Genomic DNA, 18153 nt, shown 5'->3' with positions numbered 1-18153 from the left:
ACGGTCCTTTTAACGTGTCATATTTAAGCCTTTTAGGCTAATGGAACAGGTGGTTAACGAACATTATTATTATGAAAAAATCGTAAAGTGAGAGTATGGGAAAATGGGAAAACACACTAAAAACTCACACAATGCTTTCCACCACAAACGTACATGGTCTTAGATCAAACCAAGGATCCCTTATCACAAGAAAGAATTGTCACTGAGCTTTGTGCCCCAATTTCGGAGGCGAAACTATGATTTCGTTAGATTATCGGTGAAGTAAATACTATGTGTGATAAATTGTAAATACTGTACTTATTCTGTACTTTGTGTGTTACACTTTAGCCCACAGTCCGAATAGTTATAATCTAGTCTACTACGTTTTACTAAAATCCACTTAAACACTCCATCTTGATATTACCTTTTTTTTTATTATAGTACGTAAGAATTAAACATTTACACCTTTTAAATATTATGCATGTTGATTCTACAAAATGGATCTTCTGTTATATATTATGTTTTTCGTTTCTATGACAACCAATAACACATATCATCAGATTGTCATGTCGACAAGATAATAATAATATCAGAAATAAATCAGTTTAATTTTTTTTCAAATTTTCTTCTTCTAACTAGCTTGTGCACATTTCAATAGCACCTATTGCCCGTAAATACAAGAAATGATATTTAAAATTACATATAGAATACACAAAGTCATTATATATAATGACGCTCGAACAATAGGACTTTTTTTGGTACAATTAAAAAAAAACCTGGATCTTTAAATATTACATAATAATTACCTAAGTTTTTGAATGACCCTCGTATACATAAAAATTACAATTCATATAATTATATATCATATTCATTTTATATTAATATCATTTTCATATTTATTTTAACTTTCATAATTAAGTTTATTTTAATTATTCATAAAATTCATCGACGAAATGAGAAGGTACATTCAAAATATGGTATACTAGTTATTTACTTTTGAGTCTTAATTAAGTTTTTCATTTCGATGCCATTAATACTTATTGGAAATTAAAAGTTAACAAAATCTATATTATTCATTCGGGCATAATTAGGAAGTTTTGGAAAAAATATTATCGTGATATTCATATTATTATTCTTTTGAACGAGAGATAAGATTAAATACATTATATATATAAATTCAAACAAAGTACAAATTATAAATGAAATACCGACAATGTTTAGAACAAAACAAAATAATCAATATCATAACAAAAATTAACACAAATAAAGAAATTATCATATTAAGTATTAACTTAAAGATTAAATGTCATTCATGTTAATTTTGGATACAACTTCAGAAGGAACCAATGTCTTAACTAACTGCATCCATTTACTGTATATTTTGAGGGACGCCATAATTTTAGTTCATCAATATTACGTAAACCCAAAAGTTTACCAGTTTTCACATCCATTTGTTCGAAAACTTTAGGATTAATTTGTTTAATACATAAATATGGTTTTATATGCAGGACTATCTGTATAGAATTCAAACAAAGTACGAATAACAAATAAAATCATTACGATATTTACAGTGAACTAACACAAAAATTAATTTAATATGGTTTTCCCGGGCGCCATAACATTAGCTTAAGTTACATTGCCAAAGAGTTCGATTAGGTTGCATTGAATAACATAGTCATGAATGTAGTACGGCGTGTCCTTTAATTCAACAGTACTTTGGTTTTTATTTCGAGAATTTCTGCCATCTAGGTAACCGTTACGAAATCCAATTCGATGGGACTTAGATCTATCGTTCGCTTAATTTCTAAATGTTGTACGATTACTATTTCTGTTGCGTCTGAAATTAGATTCAGTTCTATTACCGGTAAAATTAGGTTCAGTTCTCATTCGTTTTACTGGTGGTGAAATATCGTGACTCATAACAGGGCTATACCTGTCCCTTACATGATATTCACGGTAGTCTGTCCTACCACGGTTTCTGTTTCCTCTGTAATTAGATTCGGTTACATTACCGGTACAATTGATAATGCATTGCTCCGTATTCAATAAATGTTCCAAGCATTTTCGTGTTCGTGATTTCAAATAAGGTAAGCTGTTCATACATGTTTCTCACAATAAATGAATCAGGGGGCGGTGGCTCAGTGGTAGAGCGTTCACCTCTGGTGCTTGGGGTCCCGGGTTCGATCCCAGCCCCTGCCAAGTGAACTTTGTGGTGGACAAACACCGTGTGTGTGGGTTTTCTCGGGCTTCTCCCGTTTCCTCCCACTTTATTCATTCCACCATTTCATTCATTACTTATCACCGTCTCCTTTAGCCTAACCTGCATAACCGTGGGACGAAAGCTCACAGATTTCATTTCATGAATGAATGAACCAACTTAGGATCTTTTGTTTCTACATCCTCCTCTTCAGTGTCATTGTCCGATAAGTGTTACTCACCATTTCAGCGGCACGAATTTTGTGAAGATCCTGGGCCATGTTGTCTAGAAAGAGCTTCTTCATTATTTTCTTCATCGTTATCCCGGTCTTCCACCAACTGAAGGTCCTGGTCAGTAGACTAGTCTTTATTAAATAACTTTATTTCGTTCTTGAAGTGTGCCTACTATACTTCAACACAACTAGTCAAAAATCCTTGTAAGGAATCACCACATAAAATGTAATCCTGCGGCGGAAGACCCAACATAAAGTGTAAACATTGTACGTATTCTGTACTTCCTGTGTTACACTTTAGCCCACAGTCCGAATAGTTATAATCTAGTTTACTACGTTTTACTAAAATCCACTTAAACACTCCATCTTGATATTACCTTTTTTTTTATTATAGTACGTAAGAATTAAACATTTACACCTTTTAAATATTGTACATGTTGATTCTACAAAGTGGATGTTCTGTTATATATTATGTTATATATTAATAATTCAGTCGAACTAAACAGCATTCCTATTTTTTCCATTTTCTGACGAAGAGCAATTTTAGTTCTTTAAGAATCCAATCCTATTTGAAGATAGCCATATCGGGCTCAGTGTTCTTCAGGCCTTGCATCTCCTCATCCGTTACTTCTCGAGGTTGATGACTGAAAACAGGAGACACTACTGGGTTTTCTACAGGACGTTCTCGACATGCTACATGACTTGGAGACTCAATAGGTGGACGTTCTCTGATCGCCTGCTTCGTAAATTCTTCACCTTTCACCAAAGCAACAAAGTCACAATTGGGAAAACATCGTGCATGCTCTTGACACGATTTATCTCCCTTCTCCCAATGCATAAGTCCTCCGTTACAATGGAAGCATCTAACATTATCACTTACACCCACATAGTAAAACCTAGACTGGACCCTTTCTTCTGGAGTTTCTACCACTTCCAAAGAACTTTGTACAATCCGCGGCAAAAAACCTGCAACATGAGCATGTAAGTTTTTTGTGAATTGACGAAGTCTTTTGCTCCAAAATAAGTGTGCACGGGAGGAGGCCGAGGTTTATCCTGGCGTGATTCGTTCCACGTAGACGTTATGTTCATTCCCTGTGCTGTTAGGCGTAGTTTCACAATAAACTTACATCCTCATGTTGCAGGTTTTTTGCCGCGGATTGTACAACAGTAAATCGATGTAAAATCTGTTCCATCTTATGATCACTCTGTTCAAATTTCGAATGTATCTGTTGATTCATTTGCTCAATTCGTTGTGATATCTGCTGATTATTAATATTCATCTGTTGATTCATTTGCTCAATTCGTTGGGACATCTGTTGATCAAGTTGTCTCATAAGGTCAGCTATGTTCGGGGAAGCGTTCATTTCTATACTACCATTTTCTTCATGTATACTTTCACTTCTGGTAACACTCATTTTGATGTTTCTGTAATTTTTTTTCTCTTACTTCTTAACAAAGTATACTCCGTGTTGCTTGATTTGCTAAAACTGCTACGTAATCTAAAAATCAATCTAAAGGTCCTGGTCAGTAGACTAGTCTTTATTAAATAACGTTATTTCGTTCTTGAAGTGTGCCTACTATACTTCAACACAACTAGTCAAAAATCCTTGTAAGGAATCACCACATAAAATGTAATCCTGCGGCGGAAGACACAACATAAAATGTAAACATTGTACGTATTCTGTACTTCCTGTGTTACACTTTAGCCCACAGTCCGAATAGTTATAATCTAGTCTACTACGTTTTACTAAAATCCACTTAAACACTCCATCTTGATATTACCTTTTTTTTATTATAGTACGTAAGAATTAAATATTTACACCTTTTAAATATTGTACATGTTGATTCTACAAAATGGATGTTCTGTTATATATTATGTTTTTCGTTTTTATGACAACCAATAACACATATCATCAGATTATCATGTCGACAAGATATTAATAATAATATCAGAAAGAAATCAATTTAATTTCTTTTTCATATTTTATTCTTCTTCTAACTAGCTTGTGCATATTTCAATAGCACCTATTGTCCGTAAATACAAGAAATGATATTTAAAATTACATATAGAATACACAATATCGTTATAAAATCAACATACAAACTATCAATATATTGGTCCCCAAACATTGGAATTCTTAGTTTTCTTCGTGGATCCAATAATTATTGGATATTTAGTGAGGACGTTAGCAGCAGTAGAGTATTTTTTCATCCATAAATCATAGGTACATTCTTTTAGGTTAGTTATCCTCAACAGCAGGGTCAAAACCCCTCAGGGTTCGTGGATAAATTATTCGTGAGTTATGAAGGTGGCTTTAAATAATTAGCTTTTTATTTAGGTCTTGACTTCGAGTAAAATTGTTTAAGAGTGAATTGTGAAAAATAATTTCGGAGAGAGAGAAGAAATGAAATGAAATCTTTCAGCTTAATTTCCCATGTTTATGTAAAGGAGACGGATGATTGAGGCAAGTGAATCATGATGATAAAATATTGTTAGAATGATAATGCGGGAGGAAATGAGAGAATTCCGAAAAATACCACGGACACGATGTTGTCCACCACAAACCAATGTTGTCAGATGATGTTGATGGAAAGAGCTTTTGCACTGAGATCAGGAACAAATTATCAAAGTTCCTTTTCTGAATACAGAAACTATTATAGAGATAAGTATTCTTACCGGGAATTTGCCCTTCATCTTGTCCATTCATCAAAATCTACATTGGAATGACAAAAGCCTCGACGATGGTGAAATAACACATCAGAGACAAGATGGGAGGAACCCTATGTCTGGCCTATTAAGATATTTTCAGAAGTCTGAACATAACATTGAGCGTGTAAACGTACTACAGCCGTGGACCAGTAATACAGAGAGGAATGTGTTTGAATCTTTTTTTAATTGGGACCTAAAGTCATCAATTTAGTTAGACACTAAAAATCTGGATCGCGGATGGAACGGCATAATTAATGACTAAATAAATTACCAATTTAAGAGTAAACTTACGTATATTAACCTTTTATTTACATATGTTAAGGCAGTGTATTCAACGAATTACAAAAAGTTTTTCAATCAGTGTCTTTTGGCAGTATTAGTTTGCACACATAATGATCAACTGAAGTTCGCTAAGTGAGTGTTTTCTATAACAGAAACTCAAGAAAATTATTTCAATTAATCACAATAAAATTTCATGTATATAATAAGAACAGGCAAAATTTACATGCATTTACAGTGACAAAGTTCCTTGCAGTGAGAAGTAGTGTGGAGTGATTTCGTACATAAAAGAGTAAGTGGACATAATTCTAATTTTTACAGTGTTGAACAGACATTGTGGATTTCTCAGATACTTGCTGTTGTCATGAGACAGATCAATGTAAATAATGTTCAATTAAATAATGTGTCTTTTAGCTTTTGAAGTGATTGTTCGTGTCCAAAGCACCAGAGCGGGCTAAATTATTCAAGATATGGATTCCCAATTAAAATGCAATAGCTGCAGGTGCAAGATGAGTTAATTCTTTTTTAAATCGATTTCTATCAATTAGTTGAAAAGTTACAGGTTGTTTCAAGATAAATGTACACTCGATATATATGTGTATAGGGAAGAGTATTTCATTATTACATGACATACACATTCAGCGAAAGAGAGATTGTATCAAAACATGTATGTATGTATGACTTTAGTTAATGTTTTATAGAAATGAAAATAATTCTTATACATTTTCAGTGGGACATACAGCTAACTATGCAATTGTCGTAGCACAGTTATATACTAAAGGAAAGTGCTATGGTATCCATCCTTTTATTGTTCAATTGAGAGACGAAGAGACCCACCAACCTCTACCAGGTAAGCCAGTTGTATTCAATTGTTATTGCATTTATAGAAAAAGCTAATGAACTCATTCATTGTATATTAATACAGGGTGTCTACAGGTCAAGAAAGTCAAGGAAAAGTCAAGAAATCGAACACTAGGTCAAGAATGTCAAGAAAAGTCAAGAAATGACACGATAGGTCAAGAATTTTTGTTTCATATAGCAGTGATGATATACAGCTACGTGGTGATACACAGCTGCCGTGATTTAATTGAGATACTGAGAGATAATTAAAATGCTTAGCTGAGATACTGATGGATATTACAGTCTGCTGTACAGTATTGCAACCAGATTCATTCACAAAAATGTCATGAGTGGAATAAACAACGCCAGAAAGCTCACTACCATTGACCTGACAAATTCGTCCAATATCAAGATGGCTCAGGATATAGATGTTGGTTTTGATGTTTCTGCTACTTACAAAGGTTTCAAAGTTCTAGAGATACTGACATTTAGGAACCAGTGCGTACCCATTGGCCTGTAGAATCGTTAAAGGCCCCTCTTGTCTTTCACCAGATGTAATGGCTCATTACGAGTGTCTCGTATAACCTTTGCCCTTGAAGAGTTTGTGACTAAGAAGCATTTATCTCAGTGGATGGCCGATTGTGTGAAATGGGACTACCTTCAACTTTTGGATTCACCGTTTTTTAACGAAGTAATTAAATCATTTGATTGGAAGACATACAAACTAGATGTGCTTTCTAACGTTCTTCATGGCATAGGTGTGAATAGTGTTTCGACAACTAAGTTCTTTCACCTGCTTCTGACCTTGTTTTACGGCAATGCTGCTGTGGAAAGAGGTTTCTCCGTTAATAAATGGTGTTTGGTAGAAAATTTGACTGAAGAGTCGCTTGTTACTTAACAAGCAGTGTACGTAGCAGTTAAAGCTGCAGGAATGATTTCTATAACAGAAGCAATGAGATAACAGAGAGATATCAGAAGCAATGATTTTGGTGGTAAGAAACTCATCTAGAAGACAGGAAGAAAGGATAAGAAGAGCAAAGAGAAGGAAATGGCTAACAGTGAGAGAACAGTGAGAATAAAGTTTGTCGGAGATGAAGAAGAAGAAGAAACTTACGCAGCAAACACATCAAGAAGTTGTTTCTCTGGACAGAGAAATTACAAGTCCAGAAAAGAAAATGAGTATGTTGTATTTGTTACTGCTTACATTTTTGCTTAATAATGTCTATGTCTTAAAAAGCTATTTATGAGTTGAGTGAAAATGCAAGTACAAATGTGCAAGTTACCATATGTGGTGCGGTGACTGACTGTTTTGTCACGATAGTGAGTATTTGTACTTATTAGAATGCGGTAAATCACTGTAATCACATGTAACCCCTGCTATTTAGTAGTGTATTCACAGAGAAAGTATTAATTATAATACAATAAAAAATAAAGCCAAAGCCATACCCTATCTAGGATGAAAGTTAAAGTGTATTCTAAGAGGTAACACTGAGATGATAAGATTAGGTAAATTAGATGTGCAGTCTTTATTAATTACAAATTGTTAAGACAAAAATGTAAAATACTTTTAGCTTTCATCTTAACCGGCTATTGGTAGGGGCTAAATAAATAAATAAAACTAGTACTTGGCCAAGAAAATTTGTAAAATCGTCCAGAAAAGTCAAGAAAATGTCAAGAAATTTGGATTCTCAAAACTTGTAGACACGCTGTAATACACCATCCTTTTCTGAATGGAAAAAATTACGTTTGGCCTGCGTATCGAGAATACAAAGCAGATCTCATATGATATTATAAGAGGAAGAAACGATACTGGCTTTATTAAATGCATTTAGTTGAAGTGTGATTAATTTTTTGTGTGTGTCTAAACTTAATTTTCTGTATCAGGACTGTACGCTACCTTTATAATGTTGTATTATTCTGTATATATATTTTTTTTTTTTTTTTTTTTAGCAATGTATCGTTTTCATATTATCTAAAACCTTACATCTTGCTTCATAGCTCAGATATGCTTTCTATCTATTCTTTTTTTTTTCTAGCTTTGTAATACAAAATCCCACCACAATTTTCCTTTTGTCTAATTGTACAAAATAGGCAAAAATCAATCAGCAGGTTTTTTTTTTTTTTTTTTTTTTATACTGGTAAAATAAACACTAGAGCTAAATGAAGGTACAGAATTTATATTGTGGAGGTCAATTAAGTTATTTGTAAATCATACCGACTTTTAATTTAATTTTTCCTATTCTGCCTTAAGATTTGATTTTCAGTTTGTACAAAGCAGATTTTAGAACATACCTGATAATTGATTAAAGTAAATTTAGTTTCCTCCTTCCATGTTTCATTTTTTTTGAAGTGTTTCAACAGTCCAAATAACTGATTCTTCTTCTTTACTATACTGTGTTATTTTCTTACCATCACATTAACATTCAACCTTAATGATTGAAATAGTTGCCAATTGGTTTCTTACGTTCAAGAGGCGAGGAAAGCTTTCTTCGTTATGTTAAATTTATAATCCTAGAAAGTAGATTCAAGGCTATTCCAAATGGTAGTATAGTAGGTAAACGAATTCATTTCTCCTGTTTCATATTCCTTTTTCGTTTTTCTGCTTTATTCCCGTCTCTTTACTATTTTTAGCCATGTATTCAATATATTTTTTGATAGCCGTTCTTTAATCTGAACTGTACCGCAATACACAGTGCGGCAATTAAGAAGCGAGATTGATTTTTTTTATTTGTTTGTTGTGAAGTTAGATTTTACACGTAGATTGTTCATAATGGTGAGTTATGCATGTGACTTGTAGAAATTCTTAGCTCGGCCATTCGTCATTGTAATGTGTGACGCGGCTAACGATAGGTTGATGTTTTTCCTCGTCAGAGTTTTAAGAATAGAAGAAAGAGTGAATATCAAATTCTGTGCGCGCTTAGGAAGAATTCCAATGTGTGCACTTAGAAAAATTCCAACTGAAACGTTTTAGATATGGAAAAAGTTTATGGGGACAATACCTTTGTCATTGCCATGTCTGTCAATGGCATAAGAGGTTCAGTACCGAAGAGATTCTGCGGAAGACGATAAGCGCCGGATCCAAGCAAATCTGTTGGAACAACTGAAATGATTGACAGCACTCGGGATATCATTCTGAATGACCAGTCGTGGGGTGAACAAGGAGACTGTTCACCAAACAATATCGGAGGACTAAAGAAATAGAAGTTGTTTGCACTCCTCATTCCCCATTCCTTTATCGCAGGAGCAGAAAGGGTCCAAATGTATTTGTGTTACCACAACCCAGTCTACAGATCTGCTTTCCAAGCTTACTTTTGTTTCCTCAAATTAAAAGCACTACTGAAGGATTGATGGATGGATGGATGGATGGATGGATGGATGGAACTACCATTGAACGTCTTAGACCGTAATTGTCTTCAAGGTCCTCGTCACTGCTTTCTGCATGGTGAGGGGGGGACGACCATCCAGGTCCCTACTTGGACTCCTAATTGCACACTGTGTATATTCCGTCCGTTCATCGTGATCCTTTCCGAAGGAGCAAATCGTACATGCTTGGTGGCAAAAGTTTGTTCAAAAAGTGTATTTTCTTCATTGAAATGTAGAGTCCGCAGCAAAAAACCTGCAACATGAGCATGTAAGTTTATTGTGAAACGAAGAAGTCTTTTGCTCCAAAATAAGTGTGCAGGGGAGGATGCCGAGGTTTCTCCTGGTGTGATTCGTGCCACTTAGACGTTATGTTGATTCCCTGGGCTGTTAGGCGTAGTTTCACAATAAACTTACATGCCCATGTTGCAGGTTTTTTGCTGCGGACTGTGCCAACAGAATATTTCTAATATTGAATTCTATTACAGGTATAAAAATAGGTGAAATTGGAACAAAACTTGGAATGAATGCAACAAATAATGGATACTTAGGGTTTGAAAATGTAAGAATTCCTAGGACTAATATGCTGATGAAAAATAATCAAGTTTTGGAGGTGAGATATCTATATTGATGTATTAATCACGTTTATAAGTTCGATGAAATTTGCTACTTTATATTGTGTTGTATAGCATGAAATGCCAGAATTTAAGATGCAAAATGGGAGTGGTATTAAACTAACATACAAAGATTTTTAAGCAAAATAATAACCATACGTATAGATAAATGTTTTTGAACGAAGATCCGATTTCAGATAGGTAGAATGATTTTCTTTGGCTAGGCAGTTTGATACCTATTCGTCTATTGATGCCTGAACTTATTGAATAGAATTCATACTATTCAGTCAACAAATATGGTTCTGCTTCTGTGGTAGTCAAGGAGGGAGGCCCTTGATAATGCTGTTGGCGTGCCTCACGAATTAGGTCAACTCGCAGTGGTGGGGTTTTATCACAGTTCCACTGGCCCTCAACTTGTTTTCAACTGCCCCATATTAAATTTGCAACTTAGGAGTATTTGTTAATGATACGTTATGGATGTATCTTCAAGGTTGAAATCACTGAGTGGAACCTCTGAAATCATTGTTATACTGTTCATTAATTGACAGTATATTCATGACTCCTGTTAACAGCTGTAGTTTACGCATTGTGGTCCAAGTGCTTATAATTTTAAATCGTGATTCTACATTACCTCACTTCGACACCTGAGGAACAAAACTACTTCCTGCAGTGATTAATGGAAGTTTATTAACACTAACAAGTAAATATGATATACCCTTTTATAAGGGATGCACACTGCTATTCTGCTTTTTATCCAAGGCTTCATTCCTTCCTTGATCGAACCCAGACTACGAGTGTACGAAGCACGCAAGTTTAATATTCGGGTACTACCTACAGGGGCTCGTTTCCATTCTTATAAACGTTGTGAACCAGTAAACAACTGAATTCCCAGAAATGTGAGAATTAGGACTTAACCGAAATTCGACGTTATATAGTACAGTACTTAAAGAAAAAGAGAGAGAGAGAGAAAAAAACTAAAAACTAGTATGTACTACTACGAAAATTGGAATTTGATCTATCTACTCACAAAGCTGCCTTTATTGAATATTTGATATGTAATTTAAGGTTATGCCTCTTCTCTTGAATTCATGCAACAATCTTGAAGCGTTTATATTCTTAAGCAGAAGGCGCATTAAAGATGAGAACATTCAAGGGAAAGGAAATTGTGTCTCTTTCTTCGTGGTACTCCCTTGAAATTTCCTTAACATAAATCCAAGAATTTTAAAATTAACAATTTTATGTTGTCTTTTGTGTGGAACTTCTTTTATAATAGTATCGTTACTACAGAAGGTTAACAGTTACAGATTTTAACTAACGTTGAATTTTGTCATATAACTAACATTAATGTACATGTAACATTAATGTAATAAAGATAGGTAGAACAAGCTAACTTCAATTTGTGAATACAAAAATTAAAATAGAAAGTATGTATATCATTATTAGAATGCATACATACCGGAGGCAGTAAGTGGAAACATTTAACTTGCAAGCTACGAAAACTTGTAGGAGTTTAGAGAAGAGAAAATCTGTGTCAGTCTTGTGTCACTGTCAGTTATTTTAAATATGCAATCAGTACCCGAAGTAGAGTTTCGCACCTGAGGAAAAACGCTCTAGACACATTTGTAGAAATAATAACTGGAGGTAAATAATAATACTATCTAAAAAAAAAAAAAAAAAAAAAAATACACACTTAGATAGCTAATAAAATATAAAATAATTTAGCTTAAAGCAAGTTAGAAGGAAGGAAGATCTGCAATTTAGAGCGGTGAAGAATAAGAAAAATGTGGTTAAAAGCTTCTTTAAAAATGTATGTAGACTTCCTAAGTACAATATTTCATATCTTTCTCTCTCACACACTCTATATATGTAATATTTAGGATGGAACGTATGTGAAGGCACCAAGCAGCAAGTTGACGTATGGAACTATGATGTTCGTTCGAGTGGTCATTGTGCAAGATATGGCCCAGTATTTAAGCAAAGCTGTAACAATAGCTACAAGATACAGTGCTGTGAGGAGACAATCCGAAATGAAGCCAGGGTAAGAACACACTGATAGAAATATATGATTAGAATTCTCTTCGTAGAATTGGGATCATATTTTATCATTTACATTTTATATATATATAGTTTAACGAACACTTGATATCAGATAGTCCAAAAAGTATTGAGCCTTTTGTGCACGAGATGGCGCTAGTGCCTGAAATCTCAGAGTATAAGAATCACAGCTAGACGGGTTAAGATCCTTTGACAGCGGACAAATAAAGCTAGTGAATGTGCAAAAAATGTAAAATCAAACGTAAAGTTAGTGAACATTCCACAAAACTAGACTACAATTTACAATTTTATTTCAATAAAGGTTCAGATGTTGATCAGGCCCCTGAATAAGTTTGTGTTGTTTGTGGGCGATATCATTTTATCAAAAGCAACAACCGAAAGATGGTTCAGTTGGTTTCGTTCTGTAAATTTCTATGTCTAAGATATTTCTCGTGTTGGGCGATAGATCACAGCCAACGTGAATGATATTCTAGCAAAAGTCGAACAAGTCCGGCAGTTCCGGCATGTAAGCAGTCATGACATCGTCAGTGACGGAAGCAACCATCACCAAACAATATTAAAGCATCTGAAGAAAGCTGACTACGAAAACAGGCTCGGCGTTTGGGTTACCATAATCTGACTCAAAAACGTCTACTAAACAGAATTTCTATCTATGAATCTCTGCTGAAACATAACGAAGTCGAGTCGTTTCTGAAGTAGTTGATCACGAATCTACTACGATAATGTGCGAAAAGGATCGTTGCGTTTGATGGGATCATGCATCACAAAGTGCTGTTTCCTGGCAAGGGATAAATTTAAAGCTATAGTGTCGACAATTAATTAGCGCGAGTTCAGCTAGCAAACCAAAAGAAACGACCGGAACTGGTCAACAGAAAGTGTGTTGTATACCACGTTGGCAATGCACGTTGGCACATACACTTTTAACGACCCGTCAGGAATTGAGTGAACTTGGCTGGGAAGCTCTAATCATCCACTGCGTAACTCTAATTTCCACTGCCCAACTATAATTTATTTCAGTCTCTGCTAAACACTGATTGGTGTTAAGTTAGTTTCAAAATAGGTTTGTGAAAACCACATGTCAATCTTTTGACCAGAAACCACAGAAGTTCTATAGCGACCGGATTATGGTGTTGCCGGAAAAATAACAGAATGTCATCGACCAAAATGGTGCGTATGTGGTTTCATAATGTTATTTTCAAATCACAATGGATGTATTCTATTCTCATTATTGACCTCCAAAGGCTTAATACATTTTAGACAACTTGATAGTATGTAAGACCATTCGTGTATGATTTTCACACATACAAATTGTAGTATAAGGACCAATTAACGGTACAAGCAGAAGAAGAAATTCTCTTTTTAAAGTTCTCTTGTAACAATACAGTCTGATTATGTACGGGGTGTTAATGAACTATGCCGACAAATTGCAAGAGGTGATCTCTTACATAAAAATAAAAGAAAAAGTTCATATTAACTTGTGGGGAAATGTGTATAAATTCAGATCTAGATGGCTGTCCAAAATCATGGACAAACTCTATTTCAATGTTCGGTATTTTGAATTCGAGAAACCCCGGAGTGCCAGTTCATATCAGCGTAAAGCAAGTCATGTATATGCAATCCAAAATTACATATCTTATGAACATGCAATCTCATCAACGTCCAGGGGATTTCCTACAGGGTATAATTCCCACAAATGCTCTTAACAGAATTTTCAGATATGTTCTAACTTTAAGGTAAGTCCAGAGTAGCTCAAAAATAAGCCTTGACAGTAGTGAACACGGAATGCTTCCTTGGAGAGTCGGAAATATTTGGGACCACTGGATCCACGATTCTTCGTGTTCGAAATATTTATCTGCGACGTTTATTTTCACTCTTATAGGTGTAAAAAAGCGTCAAATATAGGAGGGGGTATCGTAAAGTTTTAATTATTACCAGGAAGCTATTAAGATATGATGATGAAATTTTGTCAGTATTGTGTTTGGTTCTTATGTGCATGATGTTAAGGAAATTAGCTCCTAATGATTTTACAGAGTGTGCAAAAAGCAACCAAAGTGCAAGATTGATAAGATTGAGGCTCGCAGTGTGATAAAGTTTTTGCATTTGAAGGGTAATAATGCCAGACAAATTCATGACGAGATAAAGGCTGTATATGGCGATGATTGTCCATCTTATGACATCACTGTAAATTGGAAAAGGAAACTCCAAACTTTTCATATGTCCCGCACAGACGACCCAAGACCTGAAAGACCATCCCTGACATACGATGCAGCCACTATAAAGAAAGTGGAGTGTTTAATCCTCGAAAACAGACGTGTAACCATCCAAACGATTGTGAATGAGTCTGGTCTCAGTTATGGTAGTGTGTGGATAATTTTCCATGACGAACCTCACATGTCTAAGGTATCTGCGCACTGAGCTCCTCGTTTGCTGACACCTTCTTAGAAGTAAACACGGCGTGACCTTTTCCAACAGATATTGACGCTGTTAGAAGAGGATAAAGAAGATTTTTTTTCGGGCTTCTGGTAACCATGGATGAAACGTATGAAATATATCAGTATAATCTGGAGACCAAAACCATAAGCATACAGTAGAAGCATGCCGATCCCCCCCCCCCCCCGAAAGGCAAAGCTGCTAAAGTCAGGGGGGGAGGTAATGCTGTTCGTTTTTTGGGATTGTCGTGGGGTAATCCTCACAGATTATCTTGCAAAAAGACTAACTTTAACTGCGAAGTACTGTAGCAATCTCCTGTACAAATTACGCGATGATTTGAAAACGAAACGCCGCGACATGCTGTCTAAAGGTGTTCTTCTCCTAGCTGACAATGCACCAGCCCATTCATCTCAAATTGCTCGATTCCCGGTGGAGTCACTTGGTCGAAAAAGTGTACAACGCTTTTTCAGGCCAGTCACCCTGAATGAGGTTTTCCTGGATTTTCCTCATTGACACTAGGCAAATGCCGAGGTGGTACCTAACTTATAGGTCCCAGGCTGCTTCCTTCCTTCCCTTCTCCGGATAGTGTTCCCTCCGAGGGATGTCATCCCTCAGACGTGACGGGATTAATCGCGTTAGATCCGAAAGTCCAGAAATCTAAATCCTAAATTATCTCAAAGTGCTGTCGAGAAAGCAAGGGCGTGTGGCTTCCAGGTGTTGTAGCATCCGCCTTATTCTCCCAACCTCGCATCCAGTAATGTTTTCTTGTTTCACCAAATGAAGGATCCATTACGTGGTCGCCATTTTGACAATACACATGACGTCATTCGTGAGGTGGGGGAGTGGTTTAAAGCACGGTGTGCAGACTTCTACAATGACAGTATTCGTAAAGTGAAGGAACACTGAGAGAAATGTGTAAATCTGAGTGGTGACTACAAATCACAACAATCCCTGTATCCTGAATATTTACTATGATAATTAAAACTTTACGAAACCCCCTCGTACCGAGACAAAGTATATCGCAGCACTCGGTGTTCCGAACACGAGAAGTCGTGAAGCTGGCTGTTCCTAACACTTCCGAGTCCCTCCGAAGCCCATGTTAAGGCTTACCTTTTGCCTACATTGAACCCACCTTGAAATCAGAGCATATCTAAAAATTCTGTTGAAATCATGTGTGGGAACTATCTGTTTATCTGTATAGTTCATTTACACCCTGTATAAAACAAAAATATGTAGGCAGTTTTACTTTCTTACATATGATGGATATAAAGGAAGTTTGGATTTTGAAAGAATAATAAATATGTAATCACTGAACAACAGAACATCTAGTAACTCTTAGACTCATCCCACATAGTTGCTAAAGGTTCGCACGATATGAACCGTGTAAATGATAGTGGTATCCTTTATATCTATAACGGCGATACCATAAGATGAATAAACAGCAGAAGGTAAAGATTAATTTATTCACCTTAAGATAGTATGATGTTTCCACTTGGAAAACCGATATTTTTGAAATATATAAAGGTAATCAAGAAAGTTCTGTCGCTTTTTCACCCACCACCTTCGAACATCGATATGTCACAAGCCGTACCTGGAAGATCAAAAATAGTCCCCGAGCTCCTTCATGGCTAAGCGGTTAGCGTTCGCGCCTTTGGCGTGGGAGTCCCGGGTTCGATTCCTGGCAGGAGCTCGATGTGGTTCAGATTCCACGTTAATCAATAGGTCCATGTCCCATATAGCCTCGCTGCTGAACGGGACGTTAAACTCCATATCAACTTAACTCAACTCAAAAATAGTCCCCATCAGCATCGACGACCTTCTTCCAACGTTATGGAAGGCCATGGATTCCATCGCGGTAACTTGGTGGGCCGTGAAGCGAAGAAGGTATCAAGTGCATTTTGCACCTCTACTAGGTGTTTGAACTGGCGTCCTCGAAGGTGATTGTCCAAGGTATGGAACAGGTGATAATCGGACGGTGCAATGTCAGGGGAGTATGGCGGATGCAATAGTGTTTTCCATCCAATGCGTAGAATGGTGTCCCGAGTCATCCTAGCCATTTGAGGCTTAGCGTTACCCTGTAACAGGAGGACTCCTTTGCGATTCAGAAGTGCTGGCTCCAGAATTTTCAGTTTATCCAGTTTGAACTCGTACCGCATACATCCCCTTATGACGCTCTGTGGAGGTTCCATGTTCACTCTGTCGTTAGGCAAGTTCACGGTGTAACTGAACTGCCACAACCAGGTAGTATGTTGGATATACTCACACCAACAGCTGACCTTCGCCTTATCTCCATTCGCATTCAACTCATGGTGTGAGAGCCAATTGAACACATACCTTCACAAAAAGCGACAGAACTTTCTCGGTTACCTTTATAGTACTTGATAATTGTAGGGACTAACTTTCAGTGAAAGTATAGGATTAGTCACGCAAAAGTTGTGGCTTGTACTCTTCATTAATATCGTACTGAAAGAGTAGAGAATATATGGAAAAATTAATTTCTTTATTCGTGTTCATATACTTAGGGGTATTAGTAATATAATGAAAGTGTACTTCCTACATGCAGCATCACGTATTTTTGTACACTTATTCAGTACTTAACTTGAATATTATTATTAAAAAAAAAAAGTCATTTCTGTACCTATATGTGTTGTACAGGCGCTTGCCGTTCGGAACTAGTACGGCTTTTACGCCATGTGGATCAGTAGTGTTCTATCCTACAGATATTATCTCCACTGCAGCGTTTCATTTGAAGCAGCCAGTCAGGAGAAGTTGAGAAGATACATTTCTTGTGTTTCTTAGACCCTGCTGGTGTGCCAAACATTAGTTCAAGGGTTTGGAAAGTGTCTTCATGTTGTAAAACTGATTCAGTGGGTAATAATACTAAAATTGTTAGAAAAGAGACAGGATGATACCCACATTGGAGTTCAACCACAATGAAGAATGAATGCCATAAGGATATCCCTTCTAAAACCAGTACTTTCTTTTTCTGTACGTCGTTGCTGCGTCGTTGGTATTCTTATCTGAAAATTTCCACTCAATCCATAATAATTGATTGGAGAAAGGAAGAGTCTTCGCCATGTACCATATATTTTCAACGACAACCAACAGACCGTTTCGTTTCATGTTACAATGACACATCTACAATATCGATTAAACGAATATTCTCCTTTTTGCTTAATTTGATGGATTAGTGAGATAATGGGTGCATTGCTTCGATCCTACATCTTTATTGCACATGTACACGAATGAATTCCAAAAACTAAACTCTCTTAACACATAGATAATATAAATGCGTGAAAAATGCAAGTGGTGGCAACATATACTAGAGATGTGTACCAACCTTTCCACGTAATTCTGGTACATAATCACAACAAAATTTCTGAAGTTGTTCACATAACCCACTTCTGAAAAAGCGACATTGGTGTTGAACTTTGCTGAATACTATCATTGTGTTTAA

The 18153-nt window shown here is 36.0% G+C and overlaps 1 protein-coding gene across 5 annotated transcripts in view; it reads left to right on the top strand.

Annotated features, from left to right (window-relative positions):
* Positions 1-18153, top strand: part of ACOX1 (acyl-CoA oxidase 1) — a 185864-nt gene that overhangs the window by 85037 nt on the left and 82674 nt on the right. For all 5 annotated transcript variants that reach the window (XM_081755468.1, XM_081755467.1, XM_081755466.1 and 2 more), the window contains exons 5-7: positions 6128-6247; positions 10086-10210; positions 12089-12249. In XM_081755468.1, the coding sequence (XP_081611594.1) occupies positions 6128-6247; positions 10086-10210; positions 12089-12249 (406 nt within the window). The remainder of the gene's footprint in view (positions 1-6127; positions 6248-10085; positions 10211-12088; positions 12250-18153) is intronic.

This window comes from Thermobia domestica, chromosome 4 (assembly GCF_964235325.1).
Source record: "Thermobia domestica chromosome 4, izTheDome1.hap1.1, whole genome shotgun sequence".
NCBI lineage: Eukaryota > Metazoa > Arthropoda > Insecta > Zygentoma > Lepismatidae > Thermobia > Thermobia domestica.
This window is presented reverse-complemented; position numbering and strand designations above follow the sequence as displayed.